This window comes from Humulus lupulus, chromosome 5 (assembly GCF_963169125.1).
Source record: "Humulus lupulus chromosome 5, drHumLupu1.1, whole genome shotgun sequence".
In the NCBI taxonomy this organism is placed as follows: Eukaryota; Viridiplantae; Streptophyta; class Magnoliopsida; order Rosales; family Cannabaceae; genus Humulus; species Humulus lupulus.
The window spans coordinates 236,962,422-236,983,275 of NC_084797.1; the positions used below are offsets into that span (position 1 = coordinate 236,962,422).

General features: G+C 34.4%; 2 protein-coding genes across 2 annotated transcripts; one reads left to right on the top strand and one right to left on the bottom strand.

Moving 5' to 3' along the window:
- Positions 1-2,400: 2,400 nt before the first annotated feature.
- Positions 2,401-3,138, bottom strand: LOC133778473 (uncharacterized). Its single transcript, XM_062218419.1, has one exon. The coding sequence runs from the start codon at positions 3,049-3,051 to the stop codon at positions 2,620-2,622; it is 432 nt and encodes a 143-aa protein (XP_062074403.1). The 5' UTR covers positions 3,052-3,138; the 3' UTR covers positions 2,401-2,619.
- An 11,545-nt stretch (positions 3,139-14,683) lies between these two features.
- LOC133780117 (uncharacterized) lies at positions 14,684-17,982 on the top strand. The gene is made up of 5 exons (XM_062219993.1): positions 14,684-14,942; positions 15,902-16,074; positions 16,262-16,890; positions 16,978-17,262; positions 17,598-17,982. Exons 1-5 carry the CDS (start codon positions 14,684-14,686, stop codon positions 17,980-17,982), a joined length of 1,731 nt encoding a protein of 576 aa, XP_062075977.1.
- Positions 17,983-20,854: the final 2,872 nt, after the last annotated feature.

The following is a 20,854-nucleotide window of genomic DNA, read 5'->3' on the forward strand; positions in this document are numbered from 1 at the left end:
TTAAAACATTAGCTCCGGGATGTCCTAAACGATTATGCCATATTTCGGGAAAAAAATCTGCAAAGGTAAATGGTGTGGAAGGACCATTGGAGGGACTGGTGGTAATTGGATATAGATCACCCAAGCTATTACATCTCATTAAATGTTGCCCTGTTTGAAAATCCTTCATAGAGAATCCAAATGGATCAAATTCAACAAAAGCATTATCATCAATAGTAACTTTCCTCACAGAGACATGATTTTTAATCAATTTGGGTACATGCAAGACATTATTTAAATGCAAAGGATGATGAGGATGAGGTAATAATGCATTTCCACAACCATGAATTGGAATAGTATGGCCATTACCAACGATAATATTACGATTATTGCTCATATTGAAATAAGACATGAAATTACCTCCATTAGTAGTCATGTGAGATGTTGCTCCAATATCCATGTACCACTGCTCATCTAGAGGTGCAAGCGTAAGAGTGTGCATGACATTTTGAATATCAGTAGGAGTATAAGAGGATTGTGTTGGCTGAGTTGCGGCTGCCATGTGGGCCTGTTGTGGCCTCGACCCAAGAAGACTTGAAGGGCATAGAGAAGTGGTCGGCCGCTGCCAGGGGCCGTAGTGGGGTACAGGCATGGTGGGGTAGCCAGGACCGTTTTAAATATTTTGGAGGCCCTGTTCTAATTTTAAAAATTAGGCCCCTAATAAAAGAATTGTAATTTGTAAATAAAATTTTTAACACTAAAAGAAAAAAAAACTAAAAAATCACTAAAAAAGAGAAAAAAAATCAAATTAGGCCCTATATTTTGGGTTGTTTAATTGGGTTTATTAAAAAAAAAAATCTGAAAAACATTAAAAAAAAATATTGGGCCCTTTCTTTTTTGGGGCCCTGTGCAGTAGCCAAGCTTGCACACCATTAGAGTCGGCCCTGGGGGTAGCCCAAGGTTGCCACTGTCTAGTCATATTTGGTGGGAAAAACCATTGTTGCTACTGTGGCGATGCCAAGTACGGGAGTGATTGACCAGCACGGCCACTGCTTCGGCCCTTTCCCTTGCCACCGCGTCCGCCCAATCCACCTTCATTGCCACCAAAATTGTTGGACCCGCGGTAGTCATTGCGGTAGTCGTTGCGGTTGTCGTTGTGGTTGTTGCGAGTTTGGGATGAGTTTCCACGTGAATTCCCATTCAATGGATCATCATTAGTCAGTATAAGAGCAGATGAATCGGTAGAATGGGCGGCCTTTTTTGCCTTTGCTATTTCTTTTAGAACTAGCATAGGTTGGGCCTTGTAAAAAGGGGGAAGAGATTCGCCATGATGAATCTGTGTACCAACACCAGTGTAAGCATCATAATGACCAGAGATTAGTTGTAGAACTAACCTTTCATTGGACACAAGAGCACAGACGTTTGTTGACAATAAGAAAGGGCATCGATAAAGTCCTCCATTTGAACCTTCGTAAACTCTTGGTCCAGATAAAGATCTCGAGAATTCTTATTGTAAGAGAAAATATCCTTCAGTCGAGTCCATGCTAATTCGACAGTGGAATCACGTTCAAGACTGGTGTTGAGAAGATCTTCAGAGATTGTACCGTATATCCATTGGAGAACAATGACATCAACACGTGACCAATGATCGAGGTCTGTGTCTCGAAGAGAAGAACCGGGCTCCACTTTGTCTGGTGAGGGAGGAATGATATGATCAAGAGCTTTATAAGCTCTAGCATGGATCTTAAACAGTTCTGACCATGTTATATATTGACCATTTTCAATGTCGAGCGTGACTTTGATTAAGCTATTTATATTTGGAGCTGTAAGAGAAGGATGAGGAGAAACCAGAGAAGGAGGAGTAAAGGATTTTGGGTCAATAGGGTCAGCAGATATGGTGCAGAACGGAGAAGGGAAAGAAAAAAATATAAAAGAAAGAAATAGGTGAGTTTGGCGGTAGCTATGGAGGAAGAACGTGAAAACCTAGTCTCTTGATATCATGATAGAAATATTTGTTGCGTTGATTGTATTGCTTCTCAATCAATACATACAAAAGCTACAAGCTAATCTCTTGGCTATAGTTGCATGTACAAGCTAATATTATGGCTATAATAAAGTTGACAAAATCATAAACATATAAAACACCAAATTTAAGAGATATTTACAGTGAAAATACCAAAGTTATAAGTACATTTCACGCTATGATGAAGGACTTAACGACGAAACAAACAAATACACTAAACTGCACCAATATATGGACAAAAAGTATTTTACTGCCAAAAAAATAACTTAGGTATTTAAGTACCACAATCACAATAATATAATTAATTTCGCAGCAAATAATAATAATAATAAAGTTGTATCATTCCATGTTTAAGATAATACTTCTCAGCTTTGTTCCACATAATTTCTCGGGTGCAATTAACCAAAACAAGATATATGTTTAACACATATCCATGTCATCAATTACATATATCTAATACATGATTATGAACTAGATTATATCCTAATCAACATGGTGATCTAAGAAAGATCAGACAGAAGAAGACTGTACATAACCACATCTCTAGTTTGACCTTTGAAAAAATAATACTTCCTAAAAATTCCTTCCTTCATAAACCCTACTTTCTCAAGAACCCTCTATGACCCCACATTCTCCACATCCACCAAACCCTCCACCCTCTCCAGCTGCGGCCACTCCCAGAATATGGCCGTCGCCGCTAGCCTCACGGCGTACGTCGCGATCCCTTTCCCCCAATAATTCGACCCCACCACATACCCAATTTCTGCCCTCCGCCCGTCGCCGCCTACGCCGGTCACGGAGATCTCTCCAATCGACTTTCTGTCGAGGCAAATCGATCTGATCCACCGCGAGAAAAATATCCTCCGTCTCAGTAAATCCAACCCTTCCTCTCTGCTGAATCCCGGCTCCCAACTGCAGAAGCGACATACGTCTTCGTTTGAAGCCCACACCATGAAGTCGTCTATGTCGAAGGGCTCGAACAGCCGGAGCGATATCCGCTGGAGATCGATGGTGGCTTCCGGTGAGGTAGGGTTGTCGTTCTCCGCCATTGTTTTTCAAATTCTTAATGGCACAAAACAGAGCGATTCAAACTTTTGGACAGTCACGAGTAAGGAGGGAGAGATTGTATCATATATGTATATCTTATATTGGATTAGTTTCTTGGGTGTTAAGAAATATATGGAGCAATTAAGTAGATTTTTCTTTTCTTTTTTCTTTTAAATATATATATGTATATATGTATATATTGTTTAACCGTGTTGACCATGGTCTTCTCTCCTTTTTATTTATTTTTAGAACAGTTACACCGCTAATTATAGTCGTTTTCTTTGGTGGAATATTTCTGAGAGAAGATTAGATAAATGCGGGAAAAATATTATGAGTTTTTATATTTATGAGTAAAATGAAATACTATAAAATATAGTAAATTTTGAAAAAAAAAATTATATATGAGAATCTCATAAAATATAAAAAATAAATTACTTTTATACAAATTTCTTACATTTTCTCATCCTCTTATTTATCTCTTAAGTTTATTTCTCCTCATTTTCTTTCTCCTTTCTTAATCTCTCATTCTCCATTTGGTTCATTCTTCTCGGCCCTCTACCGGAGACACCACCTCCGCCCTCCACCCAAGATGAAGCCCCCCACCCCCGACGATGATGCAGCTCTACCGCCCTTTGGTTCTTCTTCTTTTTCTTCTGTTGTTGCTTGTAACGACCCAAAATTACTAATAAGGCTTAAGGACCTTGATTAGTGTGACGGGAAGGCATAATTGGAAGTTATGTAAACTAATGGTGAAAATGCATGATTATATGATATGCATGATCCCATGATTATATGAATATGTGGAATGCATGTTTATGAGTGTTAGATAAGCATGTAGGCCCTGCTTAGCTTGTAAGGGCATACTTGTAATTTTGGCCCGTTGGGGACATAAATGTGATAAACTGTTGTGATCACATTACTATGTGGATATATATTTGCAGTGTTCGGCATGAGGCGATCCTAGGAAGCAAGTAGCGGGAAAGTCACAGCGGGACCCGGTACTTGACTCGGGGCGAGTCAAGGGGTATTCTGGGTAATGGACATTTATTTGGGTTATCGAATTATGGAAATAAATAATTTGAGATATATTTGAGGTTAGGAAGCTTAGGTGGGAATACTAGGGAATTTTACCATTTTTCTCTCGGGGACGTTTTTGGTACCCCGAGCCTCGAGATTGACTTAATTGCTTAAGGATAGACTAAGTAAAATTTAGAAAATGGTAGAACAGAGCCAAACCAACCTTTCTTCCCCTTCTCTCTCTCTCTCTCTCTCTAGGGAAACCACAAGGAACCAAGAAGAGCTTGGCTGGAACTCAGAGAAATTGAGCTGAGATTTAGGAGATTAGCCAAGGGATTAGCTAAGGATTTAATCAAGAGTTAAGGTAAGTTATGAGTTTTATCTTTGGTGGTTAAATTTTGTGAATATGGCCGAGTTCTAAAGTGACTATGGGTTTTTGGCATTCAAGGTTGAATAAAGGCAGAAGGCTTGGGAGTTAGCTCTGTAATTGTTTGGAGGATTGAGTCTTCAGTGAAGGTAAGCTTCAATTTATGAAATAGTGTTTTAAAATTAGGTTTTTCTGACTAGTTTTGGTGTTCTTGAGCATGTGGGTTTTAAAGATTGAAATGTTGTTTTGATCAGTTTCTAGACTAGGTTTCTGCTGGGTTATGTCGCTAAAACCGTGTTAGAATGTTTGTGATAATTGGATTATATCATTAAGGTGCTTATGGATGGTTTTGAGTGAGGTTAGGGTGTTAAGAATGGTGGTTTTTTGTGGGTTCGAAGGGGTCGGGCCGCGGCATAGTTCTTGGTGCACCGCGGCCCTCTGAAGTAGATGAGTGCTGGGGAAGAAGGGCGGGTCGCGGCATGGGGAAGGCTGAGCCGCAACCCGTGTCTATTTTTGGGCGAGGTTGGGCCTCTAGTTTAGGACATGCCACGGCATGGCAAGCTTGGGCCGCGGCCCTTAAGGGCATTTTTGGTTTTTTGGAGTTTTTAAGCGCGGGAACCTAACCTAGGGTGCTCGGGATCGATCCCACTACCATGTTTGGTGGAATTCGATGTCCCGGAGGTTAGAACTCTATTCGGAAACCTTTATACAATTATTGATGGAACCATTTATCATGGTTATGACTAGGTGAGCACTTGGGCTCTCGGGGCAGGATCGTGCTCGGGGGTCGTCTTTCCTAATCAAGCACTTGGAATTAAAGGTAAGAAAACTGCACCATTTATTGTTAGGAAAATATAAATTGCCTCAATGGAAATGGTAAGAAAATGTTACAACTCTATGCAAAATATTACAATAGACAAGGTTGATTAAATAAAGTGTTACAACTCTATAACTGAAAATACAAACAAAACAAAGGAAATGAAGAAGATGATGAAGAAGAAGAGAATAGTAAAATACAACTCTAAACAAAAGGTTACAAATAAAATAAAGTGTTTGGACCAAATAAAAAGATTACAACTCTTAAACAAAATATACAAGTAAATAAAATAAGAGAATAAGATGAAGAACAATAGAATAAAAAGAAGAACAGAAGCACAAGTAAACTCTCACTTACACAACCTAAGTGAAGAGGGTTGAGGATCACCAACTTGAACAAGGTTTAAAACCTTTGTCCAAAAGCTTATTTCCCCCTAACTCAAGCACTAAGGGATCTCTCTCAGATATTGGAAAAGCTTTCTGGAATTATCAAGCCTCAAGGTGTTTCTAGCCAAGTGCTCTAATGGATACAAAATGTTGTGTCTTTCAAGTGACCTATAGCCTCCTATTTATAGAGTTTAGAGACACCCTTTGAATTTCAAATTCCACCAACCCCCGTGGTTGTTACCAATGTTTAATTGGATTAATATGGAATTAAAAAAGAGATTTGGGAGTTATTTGAGTTTTTTGAGCCGTTCAACAAAGATTGAAAAAACTGAAAATTTGGTCAGTTTTGGCTTGTGGCCGCGGCCAGAGACATTAGTGGGCGCGGCCACTGGTCTCTGACCCACAGGCCGCGGCCACTGACCAAATTCAGCACAAAAAATGTGTTGTTTTTCCAAACGGTTCCAAACCCTCCCAAATGATTTTGTAACTCCCAAAACACATTATTGGGGTTAGAATCATATCTCTAGCAGCCATATCACATATGGCTTTATGAAATTCATCTCAATATTGTGTAACAACAATTTACACAATAAAGGGTAATATTTGGAAGTTACAAATTTGTAACCCCACATATGTTACATTATTTGGATATATCTCATATATCTAAATATTGTAACTCTCTATTATATGTTACAATATGTGACACACTTTGTCACATTTATTTAATCTAAAACATTATATTATAATATAATATAATATTACATTATATTATAAAATAATATAACATTCCCCCACTAGATTAAATAGTTATCTATTGTAACACTTATTTAATCAATCATTATATTTTGAAATATAACATATCCCCCACTTGATTAAATAAGAACTCTCTCTTATAGGAGTCATTGCATTAGTGCATAAAGCAAAGTGTTTTTCAACTTGAACTTTACTATAGTGTAATTATCACAAAATTTGTCGAAAATTAGGTTGCACTAGGCATTGAACCATCTTTTCATGATGACAAATCGGTGATAACACACACACCTTTGCGATGTTCACTTGAGACCTCTATGTCTCGCTTTGCACTGTTAATGTCCATGTGCACTTTCCATTCATGAACGTTCTTGAGAATACTCCCAATTCTCATGAGAGGCGGCACCACCCCTAGGTCCATATAGGTAGAATTCTTACAGTATTTTGTTACCAAAAATACTTGTCTTTACAAGACTGAATTCTATTAAAAAAACCTTTCGGTTTTAACCCTCCACTTGGTAACACACAAGTACTCAATATCTCAGATGGGACTTGTTTTGAGTACAACTAATATTCACTTGATTGACTTGTTGTTACCTATTGAACCTAACACTAGTTGAATAACTAGTGTTAAGATAGGTTACCATCAATCGTGAATCTATTTAGGGAGTTTAAGTCCCATCCCTCGAGATGATGCAGCCACTAAGTCCCTCGTTAGTGGCTTAGTGAAAGGATCCGCCAGATTTTCACTTGTTCTCACATAGGATATTGAGATGACTCCTCTTTGAATCAATTCTCTTACATATCCATGTCTTAGACTAATGTGTCTAGACTTCCCATTATACACTCCGTTGTATGCTCTAGCCAATGTCGCTTGGCTATCACAATGTATTGATATAGTAGATACATTCTCTTTGATTAGGGGAATCTCTATCAATAGATCCCTTAACCATTCGGCCTCTTTACCGGTAGCAGCTAGAGCTATGAACTCTGCTTCCATAGTAGAATGAGATATACAGGTTTGTTTCTTGGAGCCCCAAGAAATTGCACCTCCACCAAGTGTACATACCCAACCAGTTGTGGACAAGTTGTCCCCAAGATTGGATATCCAACTTGCATCTGTATATCCTTCTAATATCGAAGGAAATTTGGATTAGTGAAGGCTTAGTCCTTTGGTTAACCTAGGACTCTTCCAATTGCCTTCCAGTGATCCACACTTGGATTACTTGTAAACCTACTAAGTTTACTTACCGCAAATGCTATATCAGGTCTAGTACACTAGGCAGCGTACATTAGACTCCCTATAGCACTAGCGTACTCCAATTGAGCCATCACTCTTCCTTCATTCTTCTCTAGTTTTACACTATGATCGAATGGAGTATTGGAATCTTTAACCTTGAGATGGTTAAATTTGTTCAATACTTTCTCAACATAGTGGGCTTGCCCTAGTGCAAAACCCCCACTTTTCTTTACTTTGATACCGAGTATGGTATCAACTTCTCCAAGGTCTTTCATCTTGAAGGTTGATGATAGAAACTTTTTCGTTTCTTCTATCCCTTTCATGCTATTACTTAGAATAACCATGTCATCCACATATAAGCAAACAATGATCACATATCCCTTACAAGTTTTGGAATACAAACACTTGTCTCCATTGTTATGTCTAAACCCATTAGACATGATGGCTTCACTACAACAATTTTTAGTATATATTACATTAAAAAATAACATATATTTAGAAGTGCTATTAATGGTGGGTGATTAAAAACACACGGAATATATTATTTTGGCACCATATGAATAAACCTCAGGTGCCAAATGATTTTTTTTTTTGAGTCTCATCTGCCAAATTTTAATCCCTAAGTTACCCAAAAAATTTCTCTCAGCCTCCATCTCTCACTCTCGTCTCGTCTCTCCCCCTCACAAAGTCTCACTCTCGTCTCATCTCTCCGCCTCACGAAGTCTCCATCTCTCACTCTCGTCTCGTCTCTCCGCCTCACGAAGTCTTCTCAACTCATCTCTGCCTCACGAAGACACGCTCCAGAGTGGAGCTCTTTCTCTGCCTCACGAAGTCACGCTCCAGAGTGGAGCTTCTCTGCCTCACGAAGTCACGCTCCAGAGTGGAGCTCTTTCTCTGCCTCATGAAGTCACACTAGCTCTTTCTCTGCCTCACGAGTTCTTTCTCTGCCTCAAGAAGTCACGCCTCACGAAGTCACGCCTTCCAGAGATCTATCTCTGCCTCATGCCCACTATCTCAGGTTCGTTTCTCTCCTCGGCTTACATCTTTTTTAAGGAACGATACCATATGATTCATCCCTGATAATACAAATTGTTGGCTAAATGTTGTAGTTGATTTGCTTACTTTTGCTCCTATCCTTTTCTTTTTCATAGCTTTAGTTGATTTGATAAAAACCCATCTTTGATATAAACTAGATTGATATGCAATTTTACAATATTTTAAGTCAAGAGAAACAACTATGAATATTATAAGATATTGTTATGTTCAATGGTTTAGCTTTAAACCAAAGTATTTTAAAAATTCTCATATACTTAGCCTTAAAAAATCAGCATCTTTTCAACTAGTTAACTATCACTATCACTCTCACTCCCACTCCCACTCCCACTCTCACTCTCACTCTCACTCTCACTCTCACTCTTCCTCTTCTTCATAGAATAATAAATAACCTAAGTTGATCTATATAAATATATATATAAACTCCTTTTCTATCACCTTAGATCTTCTAGATATATTGTCATCTTGTTAAACCCTAAAAGAAGAGATCATATTAAAAGTAGTGCTATATTGTAAATATTTTGCACGTGAATTGTATATCAATGAGATAAAAAAAGATGTAGAGATCGAGTCATTTGAACTCGAACAACTTTTTTTATTTAATATACAATCACCTAAAATTTATTTATTCATTTTTAAATTCAATATAAAATTACAGTGGATATAATGTCAATCTCTCCAACATCTCAATCTACCAAACGGAAGAGTGTGGGCTAACAAATTTCTCAACAAAAATATTATAATTATAATAATAACAATATGTATATACCACTATTTATAAACTTAGAAAAACAATATCTAGACTCTACTAGTAAATATTATATCTAGACTTTATCAATATAGCTAATTAACGAGAATAATATTCTAAATACAGTCTCTATCCTAACTCAGTAAAAAGCATGAAATATGGAGTTCATATAAGTATAACACCAAAGACACCACCTTAAGTGAGTATAAGTATTGAAAACTTAACCATTAATAAAGAAACTTAAAGCCCAATCGATAGAGAGGACTCCTCAAAATTTATCAAATATTTCATATCTCAACTTAAAAGTCACATGTCTAAGGAAAAGAACTAAGTAAAACAAAGAAAATTGTGGAACTCATACGAAGGTGGGACTTATTGAAAGAAAAAAAGAAGATACAACTAACATACCCTCTTCAGGAATATGATATAACCACTTTAATCTCTAGCTTATGATGATAATGATGACGGAAATAAAATAAAGAGCAAATAAACAAATTGGGGTTTAGGTGTAAAGTACAATTTAGTGGGGTCATTTTGTTTTTAACATGGAATGATAAAATAGCATCATAGATAACCAAGAACACTTACACATCTGATCATAAAATGAATTTTATTCATAACTATGTACATGAGAAATACCAGCTGCATTGGGACAGCTTCAAGCTCTTATTGTTCTCAACTTGTCCAACAATGCTCACAGTGGGAAAATCCCATCTTCTATAGGTGACTTGAGGCAATTAGAGTCATAAGATTTGTCGAGGAACAACCTGATTGAGTCAATTCCAACCTCACTAGAGCAACTCACCTTCCTTTCATTCCTAAATCTATCATTTAATCAGCTGGTTGGAAGGATACCAAAGGCTAATCAATTTCAAACATTTTCAGCAGATTCCTTTATTGGTAATAAAAGACTTTGTGGATTCCCTTTGATGACAAAATGCTTGGATGAAGTGGGAATTGAAACTTTGTTGCCTAATACAGTGAAAGACCATAAGAGCATTGATTGGAATCTATTGAGTGTTGAACTTGGATTCGCTGTAAATGTGTTGATGATATTTTTTCTAGGTTCTTTCCCTCAGCTGTGTCAAATAAATGTGTTGATGATATTTTTTCTAGGTTCTTTCCCTCAACTGTGTCAAATAAGTGGTTTCTATGGACAAAGAGTTGATATATTAAAATATGATAAGTGAGCTACTTTGTATTTATGATAAGTGAGTTACTTTGTATTTCAGTCTGGATAATAAGATATCTGTTTCTCTATTTGAGGGTTCTGTTTGTGCCGATTGATGTAACAATTCTAGTACTGAATTTGTAGATATGTTAATCAGCTGAAGATAATTATAAAGGCATATCTTAAATTATTATTTTAGCAGTTCTGTGCTTGTTTTACCAATTTGCTCACACATTACAGCTAGCAACTAAATTTTCATGCCATATTTGGTTTTTATTTTTTGAAGTCTTGTATATCATTTTCAGTGCCTAGTCTAGTTTTCACAACTTTAATTAATTACAAGCATTATTTGTCATAAAAATATAAAAAGTTATGCAAATTTGAATCAAACAACACAAATCTAAACCATGCATTTCGTTATATAATTAATTATCATGCCATCATGCCTGAAATCTACTCAACAATGGTGCCACAGTGTATAACCCAGTCGCCATATCTGATATATCAAAAGAATACTATATATACAAACATGTACATGCTTTATTGTCTATGGTATGAGGTTTTAGTAGCACAAGAATGTTGATATTTTTTTTAATCAATGATCATTTGAGTAAGTAAATAATATCTATGTCTTTGTTCATGTAATTTTTATTTTGATCTTATAAGCATGTTGTTCTTTCAATATGAGATAATTGTGACATGACTTTTTGATTTATTGGGTTCTCTACACAAGTTTCTAAATTTCCTTAACTCTTTTAGAAATTCAGAAAAGAAGACAAGCAACTTTAGGGAACTGAGGCATTTATAAAGGGATCTCATATTTTCATCTCAGCTAGATTTGGTTCATTTGGCTATTTTGTCACTTTCAAGGTATTTATTATTGTAGAGAAAATGCTCAAGATAGAACAAACTTTCATGGATTTATCATTTCCCTTATTTGTATTGATAATAAATCTGATTTTTTTCATCCTTTTAAATTGGAATACAAACAGTTTTTGGTTTTTTGTTCTTTCTATGTGTGTTGTGTCTGCTTTTCTTTTTATTGTTGGTTTTATTTCAAACTGTTGCATTATTGTTGGCCTTTCCTATTAGTTTTTCTGCTGCTTTTGCTGCCTCTTGTCGTTGTATTTAAGAGTTTTGTTGTTCTTTTTATTTTGTGAGCTCTAGTTTCCAAGGACTCTATAGTGGGTTTGGATAGTTTCTTGGTTGTAAGAGTTGTAATTTTTTTTAATGATGACTCCTAATTAAAGGTCGAGTGATGTTGATAGTTTATTAATTGGTATGTAATTTTGCTTTCATTTTAGTGGCTTCATTGGATTTCAAATTGGAGGGAACTTTATTTGCAGCAGTTTGCAAGAGGTATGTTTTCTTTTATTTTTGTTAAAATACTTTGCAAATGTTAGAGGAGTTTGAATATCTTAGATATTCATCCATAGTGAAGTAGGCTCTAAGATTATTATTATTGTGTGCTGCGGTGATAACGGAAGGTTGAGAACTTGTGTGTATTAGTGAAGTAGGTTCTGAGAAATTTGTGTGCTGCGGCGAGATAAGGAAGAAAACTTGTGTGTTGTTTGAATATTTTGAATTGATAATGATTGATGGTTGATTAATAAATATGGCTAGAATGTTTTCTGATTTTCTGTTAGTTATTTGATGTATATCTAATAAACTTCAAAAACCATAGAAATATGAAAGTAGAATCGAAACCCATGTGGGGAAATGTATTAGAATAATTATAGAAATAGCTTCTTGCAATTCAAAAACTTAGGTAATAAAATGTAAAACATTTTTTAGTGCAAGGCCAGTACATAAATTTTTTTAATTTGAATATATACATCAAAAACCAAATACAAAAGAAAGAGTAACATCCCATTAACAAAAGCACTATTTATGAGAAAATTCTTTGGGTATTTTCCTGTTTAAAATTTATATATTAAGTGCAAGTCTTGTAGAATACCAAAAAAAGTAGTTCTAGCATATGAAAAACAAATGCATACATTGAAAATAAAGAAAAGAACTGAAGAAGTTAACATGTTCCTTTTTATTTTTTTTATGGAAAGTAAAGAAAAGAACTAAAGAAATTATTTGTATAATAATTTACTCTTTCCCTGAGATATCTCATAGGAGAAAATGATGCAGAATTTATTTATTTTAAAATATTAATCATATACTATTCTGGTGCTAATCTCCCAAATTCTACATATTGTAAATACATGGTCCATCACTGGGAATTTTTTTTAATCAGTTTACAAAGCTAAAACTCACTTAAAAATAAATGAAAACAGAAATGGTAAATGACATTTGGATTTAAATACACACTGCTTCATCTTCCAAATGTAAAATCTTGTAATCAACAGATTTTGATGGATGAATTGGATCAATCAAGGCTTGATTGCACCAGTAGCTATCATCCTCTAACAAACAGCCTAGATAATGTATGAAACACTCCTAATCGTCGGGGCTGTCAAATGAAAGAAACAAAATTATAGTTGAACAGATAAAAGGTTACACGTAAGTAAAGTCAATAAAAAACACGCATTAATAAGGCAATTGAATAATGTTGAGCTCCAGGCCAAAGCAGAAAATATGTGTTACACTAAATCGAAGTATAACATCTTATATATGTTTATTTCAGTTTTTTCTTTTCTCTTGGATAAGTATATCTTCTATGGTTAAATAATAGTGAAAACAACCACTGAGCACTACCATAACAAATAAAAGCCAATGAATATACTAACATATTCTTCTGCTGTAAAGTTTTTATTTTTTTACTACCATACCTTAGCTCTAAGATTTTCTGAAAAATATCAGCAGCAGCACTGTAATCACCCACCCTAGCAAGTAGCCTTCCCTGTCAACTTGAAGTCAAAGTTCACAAGTTGGTAAGGATAGCAACTAAGGTTGTCGAGTATCATATACCAGTCTAGCACAAATAAGTTAAATTTTGAAGTAAAAATAATGTAGCAGAGACAGATAAAGGAAGACAGAGGAGAAGTGAGAGAAAGAGACAAGTTAGAGAGAGAATCTGAATAAGTCTGATTATTCTTGAAACAAGTGTTACAATGTTATTGTTAGGTCTTTACACAATCTTAACTCTGAAACTATCCTAATAATACAAAGATAAAACTCTTAATCCTAAAAACATGAAAGATTTAATGTAATATGCTTCATAAGATGTAATGTAATAACCAATATTCACGAGTTCATGAGTAGGTGACAAGCCAAAAACATCAAACAGTGCAAATAAATCTTCTAAAGTACCTGTATACATAGTTTATCAACTTCAATCATTAACAGAGATCCTAAATTCCCAGTGAGAATTTCCAAAGCATCCACATACTTTGCTTGTTGCTCCAATATAGAAATGTATACCATCAGAGCTGCACTAATTCAAGGTTTTAGCATATAATCAATTGACAATAGAACAAAAAAAATTCTTCGTCATGGATACCTTCAGGCTCATGCAAGCTCACTCTCCAGCCCAAGCTCCATCAAAACCCATAGCTAAAGCCCCAGCAAAAGCTCAAACCTTAAACCATTTAGTAAGCTCAAACCTTAACACAATTCTTACTGTTAGTAGCAAGGTGGTCAATGTTAATTAGCCTTCAATAAAATCCTCTTATTCAAATATATATAAATATATATATATTTATATCAAATATATATATAAATATAAATATATATAATATTTCTTTGAGATGAGGATTGGAAATGCCAGAATTATCTCAAGTTTAGCAATAAGACTAAATAAACAGCTTAAATTCATTTCTGAACTCAAAATCAAGTATTTTTAAAAATCAAATCATATAGTATATTTTGGTTGATACAAATTTGTATTTACCATTACATAGACTTATCAAAATTTTGCTTTTTGTTGGTTAGAACAGGACAACTAAGTTGGTGATCATGTTGGATAAAAATTGGCTACGCTTCAATAGGTAATAAGAATTAGGGATTTAATTAGTGCTAGCTTAGTAAAATTAGTAACTTACTGTATTTGTTACTAATATATTATAAATATGAACTTGTCTTTGAATTGTAGAGCCTCAGATGAGTATAGAGAAGGCGCTAAGAATTTTGTAGAAATGTCAGAAAAGCTGGCTGGTTATCCAGAAAAGTTATTGTGTCCATGCAAAGTTTGTCGAAACTTATGTCACCAATGTATTAACATTTTGTATGAACACTTAGTCATTTATGAGATTGATCCAACATACAAAATCTGGTTTCATCACGGGGAAGAATTATCAAGAGATGATGATGTAGAGACAATGGAAACCTTTGATTCTTACAACTTGTTTAGGGCTACAAATATTGATGGTTGTGATTTTGAAAGTCATCTAGAAGGTCATGATGACACTTTTATGGAAAAAAAATAGAAGATGCAGACACTCCATTATATCCACAATGCACTAAATATACTAAGTTATCGTCAATTGTTGCATTGTATAAGCTTAAAACTACCAATGGATGGTCTGACAAAAGTTTTGATGAATTGTTAAGGCTTTTGAATGATATGCTTCCTTTAGATAATATGATCCCCAAGTCTATGTACGTGGTTCAAAAATTTCTTCGATTATTTGATTTAGGATATGAAAAGATTCATGCGTATGTTAATGATTATTATTTGTTTAGAAAAGATAAAGAAAACTTGCAAGAATGTCCAACATGTGGAACTTCACATTGGATGTCAAATAAGTTGACTAAAAAGGTTCGACATGGTGTCCCAGCAAAAGTTTTAAGGTACTTTCCTATAATCCCTAGGTTGAAACGGATGTTCATGTCTAAAATAATTTCAAAGGAATTAAGATGGCATCACAACAATAAAAGTTGCGATGGAAAAATGCTTCACCCAGTGGATTCAGCAGCATGGGAGCTAGTCAATGATAAATGGCCATCATTTTCAAATGAAGAGAGAAATATTAGACTGGGCCTTTCCACAGATGGATTTAACCCATTTAGTAATTTAAGTTCTATGTATAGTGTTTGGCCTGTATTGTTGGTCATGTACAACTTACCCCCATGGTTGTGCATGAAATAGGAGAATATTTTATTATCAATGTTAATTCCAGGACCTAAACAACTTGGGAATGATATTGATATATACTTAGAACCCCTCGTAGAGGACTTGAAATTATTATGGAATGAGGGTGTTGATGCTCATGATGCATTGGACAATACAAATTTCAAGTTGCGGGTTATTTTGATGTGGACAATCCAAGATTTTCCAGCATACGGGAACCTTGCTGGTTGTAAAAATAAGGGATGTTTCAGTTGTCCCCTATGTGGTTATGGTACTCATTCAGAGTGGCTAAACCATAGTGTGAAGTTTTCATATCGAGGTCATTGGAAATTTCTTAAAGAAGACCATCCATTTCGGAGTAAAAGAAGTTGGTTTGATGGAGAAGTTGAGCATGGAAATCCGCCAAGAATCATGAATGGGACTACAATTGCTGAACACCTTAAAGATTTTGTGAATGTTTGGGGAAAATCCACTTCAAAGAAAAGGAAACAAAATGATTCAAAAGAAATGTGGAAAAGGTGATCCATATTTTTTCAGTTACCTTATTGGAAGGTTAGCACATTCTTACTACTCTAAAATTTTTTTGTGTAAATTATTGTTTTTGGAGGAATTTCATTAGTTATTTCTTTTGCAATTTTTTTAGGAATTGTATGTTCATCACAATATGGATGTGATGCACATAGAGAAAAATGTTTGTGAAAGCATTTGTAATACATTGCTAGATGTTGCTGGAAAAAGTAAAGATGGACTAAAAGCTCGCTTGGATTTGCAACATATGGGTATTAGGAGTGCATTACACCCACAAGAGAAGGGGACTAGAACCTATCTTCCTACAGTTTTACACACACTATCAAAGCTTGAGAAAGAATTATTTTGTAAAAGGTTGTTCTCATTGAAAGTACCTGATGGATATAGCTCAAATATTCGAAATTTTGTTTCAATGGAACAATGCAAGCTCATGGGCCTTAAGTCACATGATTGCCACATTTTGATGAAACAATTACTACCGGTGGCTATAAAAGGATTGATGCCATTGGGTCCAAGAGATGCTATAATAAGATTATGCATATTCTTTAATCAAATATGTCAACGTGTTCTTGATAGAGAAAGCATAATGGCATTAGAAAATGATGTTATTGAAACTTTATGCTTACTAGAGAGATTCTTTCCACCATCATTTTTTGATGTCATGATTCACTTAGTGGTTCATATCGGACGAGAAGCACGATTATGTGGATCAGTCCAATTTCGATGGATGTATCCATTTGAGAGGTGAATCACTAAGACTTAAGTTTTTTGTTTATTCTTATTAGTTTATGTGAACATTCTATTAATGATGAGCAATTGTGTGATTAATAGACACATGAAGATATTGAAAGATTATGTCAGAAATCGAGCAAGGCCTGAAGGTTGTATTGCAGAGTGTTATCTTGCAGATGAGTGTGTGAACTTTTGTAATGAATTCACTGACCATTCAATTGAACTAAACACAAAAGAAGGTCGAAATGAAGAGTGGTCAAATGATGTGATACTTGAAGGTCGTCCAATTTATAGGAGGAAAGAAATTATATTGACAGATGAGTTGTTAGAAATTGCACATCGATACATTCTGTTAAATACATCTGTTGTGGAGCCTTTTCTAAAGTAAGTGTCTGATATTAGAAATTATTATTTTTTATATTAAAAATGTAGTAATACTAACTCATTGGTCCTATAAATTAGGATTCACCTAGAGGAGTTGAAAAAAACAAACAAAATATATGAGATAAATAATGGATTACTTTGGAAGAAACATATACAAACTTTTTCAACATGGATGAAGGAAAAGGTAAATTAATGCAAACTAACTGGTTCATATCAGTTGTTTTAAATATCATTAAGAAAATTAACAATGTCATACTATTATTTGTATAGGTTCCTACGCATTCCTCAACTTGTGATGAAACCGATTTGTTGAAATGACTGGCATATGGACCCAGAAAACATGCTGCTTCTTACACTGGATATATTATCAATGGTCAAAGATTCCATGTACATGACATTGAGAAGTCCACACAGAATAGTGGTGTCTCAATTGAAGTTACAACTATGTGTAGATCTAGTGCCAAAGATGTATCTCAAGTTCCTAATTTAGTTTCATACTATGGGGTTATAAGGGAGATAATCTTGTTAGATTACTATATAGTTCAGATTCCAATTTTCAAATGTGAACTGGAAAATGTCCCTAATGGTGTTAGGGTGGAGGATAGTCTTACTTTAGTAAATCTACACCAAAGTCAATGGTCTGTTGGTAGATACCCTTTTATTTTAGCCTCACAAGCTAAACAGGTCTTCTACTCAAGAGAACATGATTCTTCCAATTAGTATGGGGTGATTAGGGCACCCCCTAGAGGTTTTTATGACATGGAAAATTATGATGAGCAAGAATTCATGCCTATAATGTCTAAAGTTACTGAATCTAGGTTATATAATGTAGTGGAAGATGAACAATATGTTAGAGATGATTGTGAGGGTATATTAGTTTGATTATTGTTGTTTTTTTTTTGGTAAATTGTAGAAGATGTTGCACTTGACATTTAAAGTTGTAATCAATGGAAATTTCAGTTTATACTTCAACTCATTAATTGGTTGTTTCTTATTTGTGTATTTTTAGCGAAGAACTCTTGAAAACATGTCTTTTATTTATTTGTGTATTTACGTTTGGATTATTATAATAGAGTTCATGGTAATAAAAGATGAAAAAAATATCTTGATAAGAATAGGAATGAGTGAGTTATAAACCTTTTTTTTTTAAAAAAAAAAAAACTGTAACTTCCATTTATACAAAGAAACAAATAAGTTCAAGAAGTTACAAGTCTAAATTAAGTGGAATATTACCATTCCACATAATCTCACTTATAAGTCCTAATGCCTTGTTAGCAATATTGTGAGTCAAATAAACTATATACATGTTTCAGAACAAAGTTAGGGGAATTAGAAAGCAAAACTACAAATACAACTAATCACATCACAAGTTTACACTGTTATTCTACAACAGTAACAAGAATCTTGATTAAAGTAAGCCATTGAAGGCCTATAAATAGAGCTCTAGTTTTCAATAAGGATACTAACGTGATTATGTTTCCAATCTTACTGGCTTCAGAGCATGACGTGCCATTTAACCAAAATGTGTTACTAAACAATGCCTTATACAGAAATCAGTTCATAATGATTGTTATGGTAGAAATAATATTATTTTACACAAAGAAAGACCAAAAATAAATCTTCAACTTAAAAACTTTGGAATATAAATACTTATGGGTTCAAATCAAATCATTACACTAAAGAAACTGAGAAATGCCAGGGTCCTCCAAAAGTATAAAGAAACTCTTCAAGAGGAGTATAGCAATTTGGCATTCTATACTTGTCAGATATACACTTATAGGAACCAAAAATTCTACAAAGAAGTAAATAGGATATGTAAAGCTACCTCACATATATATATTCTCTTAGTCACTAAGTAGACTAAGTGCTGGCACTAAGAATATTCTCTTAGTCAACATATGTCTTTTATTTATTTATAAATACTTACTATTATGTATAAGGTTAGACACAAACTTTTAGAGAGAGAGAAACTTTCAAAAAAAAAAAAAAACAATAGTCCAAAACAAAAATCAGTGCAATTACTAAAACAGTCGTATGTAATGTAAAAATTCTAAATTTTTATGGAGTGGAAAAAGTAAATATAAAATAATATGAGGATAAAAGTGGCAAAAATGGACCAAGAGATGCTTATCCGCTCTTTTACTATTAGTATGACACTTTGAATTTTTATTTATTTGATGCCAAGAATGACTGTTTATTTCTTTCTTTCTGACTTTTATTATAAGTTTTTTTTTTGTAATAATTGATAATATGTTGTTATATATGATTTTTGTAACTCATCAAAATTCATACTAATTATAGAAACGGTTGATCAGAAACTAGTCAAAGAGTTTGCCAAGTACAAGATATGTCACCTCCATCTACAAAAGGAAAGAGGCCAAAACACATACCTACAGGAAAATTAGTTTAACTCCTCAATGAAAAGAGGAAGAGATTTAGACTAAATTTGGAAATGGATAAGGTTGTTGAAGAGAGATATACTAAGGATGTGTCTCCAAAGAAAAAGACATGTAGAATGATTGTAAGAAATGACTCTTCTGATGAAGAAGAAATACCCATCTCCCCTGTGACAAGGAGATCTCTTAAAAATCTATTTGAGGTTGAACAACCAATAGACTCTCTTGAAAAAAATAGTGAGACCACCTACTAATGACCTAATTTCTCAATTCTTAGCTTCAATGACAGCCACTAGGGGATCTATTAAAAGAGTGGTTGAAGTAGAAATTAGTCCTTCAAATGACCATGCCATCTCACCAACAGCCACAAGAAAATCACAACGCCTACAAATCCCAGAAAACTCAAATGAAACAATTGTTGAAAACTTGCCAGACGCAATTGTTGAAAACTTGCCTGACGAACAAGAACTACCTGAAGAAGTTGTTGCACCTATTACCCAAAAGAGAACTAGAGGCCCTAGTAAAATGAAGTCTATTGCAATAGACAGTGATGGTTGTTTGGAAGTTAAGTTTAACTCAAAGGGACAACCAATAGGTGCAACATCAATATCTTTGTCTTCATTTTTGGGTTCACTTGTTAGAGAAATTGTACCAGTAACGATAAAAGATTGGAGGAAGATTCCTCTAGGAATGAAAGAGGTCTTATGGAAATCTGTTCAGGTATATATATTCAGGTTTTATGCATTGAACATGAAATTTGTTGAAATTCATTTACATTAATACTAACCTATTATTATTTTTACTAGGCAAGATATAAGGTTGACAAAGATTGGCAAAAGAACTATATATTCAAAAGTATGGCAGATCTTTGGAGAGCTTCAAAATCAAGGCTAGTTACTAAAATAACAAAGGCACCAAATGAAGAAGCAAGATTGAAACTAAAGCCTGATAATATTAAATCTATGAATGAGTGGAAAAGTTTTGTTAAGGAAAAAAATAGTGCTGAGTTTAAGGTATTTTATTCTTAACATCTTATAACCAAATATATTTATGATTAAAATTTATAGTTTAATGTCTCTATTAACTTTATATTCTTAGGCTACAAGTGAGAAATTCAGAAAAATACAGACAAAGCAACTACCCCACACTTGTAGTCGCAAAGGTTATGCAAGATTGATTGATGAATTGGTAAAGCC